Here is a 6,697-nt window from a genome sequence, read left to right on the forward strand (position 1 = left end):
GTCTGTGCTGCCAGCCACAGCCCTGGGCAGGAGGAGCTGCCTGACGGAAGCCGCTGGCATCGGCCAGGCCGGCACCCGGCAGGAGACGGGGCTCTGCCCCCGGTGGCACCGCCCGTGCTGAGCCCAGCGCCCAGGGCCTTCCTCAGGCCTCGCCTTCGCCGGGGCGGTGAGGAGGAGAGACGCCCTGTCCTGGCGCGGCCCAGGAGGAAGGACAGAGCCCCCACCACTCTCCCCACGGGGGCTGACCGCTGTCCTTCGCCTCTGTCCCCGGGGCTCCCTAGCACTGGCAGGCCCTGCAGGGCCTCGGGGCCAAGCAAATGCGGGGATGCCGGGGGCTCCTGGGGCTCCGGGCGGCTTCAGGCACCTCCAAAGCTGAGGCGCGGCTGCCCCTTTGCTTCTGCGTGTGCCGTTCTTTGCTACCGTCTTGGCGGTCCAAACTGTTTCTCCTCGTGGCACGTGGACTGGACAGAAGCCGCTGCCCTGTTAGTCTGGGAGGACTTCAGGGAAACGAGGAAGTCGCAGCGCGTGCACAGGTACGAGGACAGTGAAAAGGAGCCACGTCAAAGTTTTTCTGCTGTTTCACGTCTGAACTCGGACATTTGCGTGCATCTCGGCACCAGAGTCGGGTTTTTTTTCCTCCAAGCGGCACAGCTTTTTGCCAGAGAGAGTGAGTTGGGCTGAGCTGGCCTTTGGGATAGCTCGACTCCTTTCTTGTTTTAATTGTGTGCCTACGCTTTCCCTTTCTTCCCAGCAATTTCTTTCTTCCTTTCTCCACCCTTCCCCCCATCCAGTTCCATCCTCTGTCAAAGGTAATTACGATTCGACTTTCTGGACAGATCCTTGAGTAAGTAGACACAGGATATAAGTATAGGCAGGTCTACACCTTCAGGGCCGTAGGCTGAGCTATTCCACCTTTAAAGGCTAGATAGATGTGGGCTATGGGTAGAGTTACTGCTTGCCAGTTATTATTTCCTTTGGGGTCCTGTGGCAGTGATGGTAAGGTCATCAGCCTGCAGCTCGGCAGCAGTTAAAACTACCACTGAAAGAGCTTTGATGGCAAATGCTGTTCTGTGTGTTTCGTTGTCAAGAATCATTTTATTAAGCTAGATTTTTTTCTATGCGGTTAGGTGATGAGATCTTCTTGCACTGATCTTCCATTTCTGGAGCGCGTCCTGACAGCCTTTGTCATCCAGAGCTTTCCCCTCTGTTCCCAAGAGGAGTGATGACCATGACGTGGAGTGACTAGTGTGAGTAATGGCTTCACCAGTAGGCTTGGATTTAGTGAACCGCCATAGGCAAACAGGTGGAGCAGGAGCTCCATCCAATAATTTTGGTGTGCTGAAACTCTAGAGAGAATGTGGAGGTGTTTCCTCCTCCCCCTCCTCCTCCTCCTCTCTGTTCTTCCTCCTCCTCCTCCTGCTCCTCCTCCTCCTCCTCTGGTTCTTTGTCATCCTCCTCCTCTTCTTCCTCCTTCTGTTCTTCACCCTCTTACTCCTGTTCTTCTCCTCCTCCTCCTCCTCCTCCTGTTCTTCTTTGTCTTCTTCTTCCTTCTCCTCCTTCCGTTCCTCCCCTTCCTGGTCTTCCTCCTTCTCTTGTTTCTCCGCCTCCCTCTTCCTGCTCTTCTTCCTCCTCCTTTTCCCCCTCGTCCTCCTTCTCTTCCTCCTCCTGCTGTTCTTCCTCCTCTTCTTCTTCTTTCTCCTCCTGTTCTTCCTCTGCGTCCTGTTCTTCTGCCTCTTTTTCTTCCTTCTGTTCTTCCTCTTCCTCCTAGGCTTCTCATTTCTCCTCATCCTCCACCTCCTTTTCTTTCTCCTCCTTTTTTTCTTCCTCCTTCTCCTTTTCTTTAGCCTTCTCCTTTTGCCATTATTCCTCCTCTTCCTCTTCTTTCTCCCCTTCCTCCTCTTCCTGTTCTTCCTGTTCTTCCTCCTTCTCCTCCTCCTCTCCTTCTCCTCCTCTTCCTCTTGCCCTTGTTCCTCCTCTGGCTTTTCTTCCCCCTCCTGTTTCTCTTCCTCCTGTTCATTCTTTTCCTCCATCTCTTTCTCCTCTACTTCCTGTTGTTCCTCCTCTTGTCTTTCCTTCTTTTCCTTTTTATGTTCTTCCTTGTACTCCTCTTCCTGCTCTTCTTCTTCTGGTTCTTCTTGTTCTTTCTCATCTTTCTCATCCTGTTCTTCCTCAGTTCTTCCTCTTCCCATTCTTTTCATTTCTCCTCCTTTTTGTCTTCATCCAGTTCTTCCTTCACCTCTTCGTTCCTCATTGTCCTTCTCTTCTCTTTCTCCTCCTCTTTCTCATACCCTCTGCTGTTATCCTTGGCATGTTCATCCTCCTCCTGTTCTTCTTTTTCTTGTAGTCCTTGCTCATTAGACACTCTTCTCCTCCAACTCATCTCCTCCCTTCCTTCTGTTTTTCTTCTTCAGCTTTCCTTTACTCGTTTTCTCTTTACCTCTGTTCTTATCTCTCATCCTCCTGTCTTTCGTTCTTTTCCACCTTCTCATCTTCTTCTGCTTCACCTCTTCATCCTCCTTCTCCTTCCTTCTCCTACTCTCCAGTTATTCACCCTCCTTCTACTCATCCTATTCACTCTTGTACCTTGTATTCCTCTTTGTCTTCTCATCTTCATCCTATTCTCTCATCTTCTCCTCCTCCTTCATCTTCCTATCTGAATTTTCTTCTGCTATTCTCCTCCTCCTCTTCTACTTTCTTGTCCCCCTCAGCCTCCTGTCTCCTTTCCTTCTGTTTTTTTGCAATGAATCATTGAATGGTTTGGGTTGGAAGGGACCTTTAAGGGTCATCTAGTCCAACCCCCCTGCAATGAGCCCCTGCTAGAGGGGGCAACTAGATCAGGTTGCTCAGAGCTCTGTCCAACCTGACCTTGAATGTTTCCAGGGATGGGGCATCTACCACCTCTCTGGGCAGCCTGTGCCAGTGTTTCACCATCCTCATCATTAAAAAATTTCTTCCCTATATCCTATATGTATTTCCTCCTCCTCCTCCTCCTGGTCAGCCTCCTCCTCCTCCTCCTGGTCAGCCTCCTCCACCTCCTCCTGGTCAGCCTCCTCCACCTCCTCCTGGTCAGCCTCCTCCACCTCCTCCTGGTCAGCCTCCTCCACCTCCTCCTGGTCAGCCTCCTCCCACCTCCTCCTGGTCAGGCCTCCTCCACTCCTCCTGGTAGCCTTCTCCTCCTCCTCTTCCGCCTTCTCCTCCTGGTCAGCCTTCTCCTGGTCAGCCGCCTTCTCCTCCTCCTGGTCAGCCCGCCTTCTCCTCCTCCTGGTCAGCCTTCTTCTCCTCCTCCTGGTCAGCCTCCTCCTCTTCCGGCCTTCTCCTCCTCTTCGGCCTTCTCCTCCTCTTCGGCCTTCTCCTCCTCTTCGGCCTTCTCCTCCTCTTCGGCCTTCTCCTCCTCTTCGGCCTTCTCCTCCTCTTCGGCCTTCTCCTCCTCTTCGGCCTTCTCCTCCTCTTCGGCCTTCTCCTCCTCTTCCGCCTTGTCCGGGTCAGCCTTGTCCGGGTCAGCCTTCTCTGGGTCAGCCTTCTCCTGGTCAGCCACCTCCTCTTCCGCCTCCTCCTGGTCAGCCTCCTCCTTCTCCTTCTCCTCCTCTTCCGCCTCCTCTGGTCAGCCTTCTCCTTCTCCGCCTGGTCAGCCTTCTCCGCCTCCTCCTTCTCCTCCTGGTCAGCCTCCTCCTTCTCCTCCTGGTCAGCCTCCCCCTTCTCCTCCTGGTCAGCCTCCTCCTGGTCAGCCTCCTCCGCCTCCTCATCTTCCGCCTCCTGCTGGTCAGCCTTCTCCTGATTATCCTCCTCCTTCTCCTGGTCAGCCTTCTCCTGGTCAGCCTTCTCCTTCTCCTCATCATCCTTCTCCTCCTCTTTCTGCCTCCTCCTGGTCAGCCTTCTCCTTCTCCTCATCCTCCTTCTCCTCCTTCTCTTCTTCCACTTTTTCCTTGTCATCTTCCTCCTCCTCTTCTGCCTCCTCCTTCTCCTCATCCTCCTTCTCCTCCTTCTGTTCTTCCACTTTTTCCTTCTCATCTTCCTCCTCCTCTTCTGCCTCCTCCTGGTCAGCCTTCTCCTTCTCCTCATCCTCCTTCTCCTCCTTCTCTTCTTCCACTTTTTCCTTGTCATCTTCCTCCTCCTCTTCTGCCTCCTCCTTCTCCTCATCCTCCTTCTCCTCCTTCTGTTCTTCCACTTTTTCCTTCTCATCTTCCTCCTCCTATTCTGCCTCCTCCTGGTCAGCCTTCTCCTTCTCCTCATCCTCCTTCTCCTCCTTCTCTTCTTCCACTTTTTCCTTGTCATCTTCCTCCTCCTTTTCTGCCTTCTCCTTCTCATCCTCCTCCTCCTTCTCTTCTTCCACTTTTTTCCTTGTCATCTTCCTCCTCCTCTTCCGCCTCCTCCTCATCAGCCTTCTCCTCCTTCTCTTCTTCCACGTTTTCCTTGTTATCTTCCTCCTCCTGCTCAGCCTTCTCCTTCTCCTCATCCTCCTTCTCCTCATCCTCCTTCTCCTCATCCTCCTTCTCCTCATCCTCCTTCTCCTCATCCTCCTTCTCCTTCTCCTCCTGGTCAGCCTTCTTTTTCTCCTCATCCTCCTTCTCCTCCTCTTCTGCCTCGTCCTGGTCAGTCTTCTCCTTCTCTCATCCTCCTTCTCCTCCTCTTCTGCCTCGTCCTGGTCAGTCTTCTCCTTCTCTCATCCTCCTTCTCCTCCTCTTCTGCCTCGTCCTGGTCAGTCTTCTCCTTCTCTCATCCTCCTTCTCTTCTTCCACTTTTTGCTTGTCATCTTCCTCCTCCTCTTCCGCCTCCTCCTCCTCCTCATCCTCCTTCTCCTTCTCTTCTTCCACTTTTTCCTTGTCATCTTCCTCCTCTCCTTTCCGCCTCCTCCCTCCTCCTCATCCTCCTTCTCTTCCTTCTCTTCTTCCACTTTTTCCTTGTCATCTTCCTCCTCCTCCTCGTCAGCCTTCTCCTCATCCTCCTTCTCCTCATCCTCCTTCTTCCACTTTTTCCTTGTCATCTTCCTCCTCTCTCTTCCCTCTTCCTGGTCAGCCTTCTCATTCTTCTCATCCCTTTCGTTCTCCTCTTCCTCATCCTATTTCTTCTCCTCCTGTTATTTTGCCTCTTATTCTCCTCCTTCTTTTTTTCCACCTCCTTTTCCTCCTCCTCCTCCTCCTTTTCCTATTGTTTTTAGTGTTCTCTTCCTGTTATTTCTCTTATTCACCTGCCTTTTCTTTCTCTTCCTCCTCCTCCTCCTGCTCCTGTTTCTCCTTCTTCTCCTCTGTCCTTTCCTCATTCTCTTCATGCTCCTTTTTTTTACAGCTCTTCCTTCTACTGTTCCTCTACCTCATATTTATCCTGTCCCTCTTGTTCCTCTTCAACTTGTCACCCCTGCTACTCCTACTCCTCCTCTTCCTCCTCTTCTCCTCCTTTCCCTTCTAGCTTTTGGAACCTCCCAGAAATGGAGATTCCCATCTTAGTGGTTTTCTTCTTGGTCTGGTTTGCGACCGTGATGGAGAACCCCTCACTGTTCTGCTGGTGCTGGCTGACTAGCATCTCCAGTCCTCCTGGAGGACATGGACGTCTCCTCCCACCTGATGGCCTGCTCCCCCTCCCAGCTTTCCGAATGGCAGCAGCCCATTTCTGCAGGGAGTGCACAGAAGAGTTTTGTAACTTCAGTTTTCTGGCCTGTGGGGAATGTTATCTCTCCAGGCAGGGGTTGGAGATAACGGTTGAATATTTTGCAATATGGAACCTTCTGCACTTCAGCCCAGTAGAAAATGCCACTCTCGGCTTTAAGCCAAGAGCCGGATATGAACAAATGTGAAGCTGGCATCTGTGCTGGCTTTGGCTGGGGTAGAGTTAATGTTCTTCATAGGAGCTAGTATGGGGCTGTGTTTTGGATTTGTGCTGGAAACAGTGTTGATAATACAGGGATGTTTTTTGTTATTGCTGAGCAGTGCTTACACAGCCAAGGCCTTTTCTGCTTCTCATACCACCCGCCAGCAGGTAGGCTGGGGGTGCTCAAAAAAGTTGGGACGAGACACAGCCGGGACAGCTGACCCCAACTGACCAAAGGGATATTCCATACCATACGATGTCATGCTCAGCAATAAAACTAGGGGGAAGGTTGGCCAGGGGGCTGCAGCTCGGGGATTGGCTGGGCATCGGTCGCTTGGTGGTGAGCAGTTGTTTTCATTTGCACCACTTGTCTTTCTTGGGTTTTATTTCTCTCTCTTTGTTATTTTCCTTTTCATTAACAATTTATTATTATTACTATTTTATTTTATTTCAATTATTAAACTGTTCTTATCTCAACCCACTAGTTTTCTCACTCTTTACCCTTGCAATTCTCTTCCCCCCATCCCGCGAAGGAGGGGAGTGAGCAAGCGGCTGTGTGGTGCTTAGTTGCTGGCTGGTGTTAAAACCATGACAGCATCCTAACGGAGTGTTTCTATCACAACTAACTTCTTGTGTGGCGAATGAAAATTTACCAATTCTTGTCTCGTCTCATGGTAATCCTTCATCATCATCCTGTGATGATACTACAACTGGCCGCACCGCCGAGTTCTCCGTAGATCCTCTCTTCACATTTCTGCAGCTTCTGGCATCTTACAGCTACAATCCTTTCCTCCACTCTGAAAATCTCTTTGGTACCAGGAAGCAAAAGATGCTTACGCCTGCTCCTCTCATCTGATCGCTGTTTGGTGTCACAGTTGTACACAGGACTTTAACA

The 6,697-nt window shown here is 51.5% G+C and overlaps 1 protein-coding gene across 1 annotated transcript in view; it reads right to left on the reverse strand.

Moving 5' to 3' along the window:
* Window positions 1-5,361: 5,361 nt before the first annotated feature.
* LOC121233113 overlaps window positions 5,362-6,697 on the reverse strand; it is a 6,796-nt gene continuing 5,460 nt past the window's right edge. The window contains exon 6 of the mRNA XM_041121845.1: window positions 5,362-5,528. Coding sequence (XP_040977779.1) covers window positions 5,362-5,528 — 167 coding nt within the window. The remainder of the gene's footprint in view (window positions 5,529-6,697) is intronic.

This window comes from Aquila chrysaetos, unplaced genomic scaffold (assembly GCF_900496995.4).
Source record: "Aquila chrysaetos chrysaetos unplaced genomic scaffold, bAquChr1.4, whole genome shotgun sequence".
NCBI classification, from domain to species: domain Eukaryota; kingdom Metazoa; phylum Chordata; class Aves; order Accipitriformes; family Accipitridae; genus Aquila; species Aquila chrysaetos.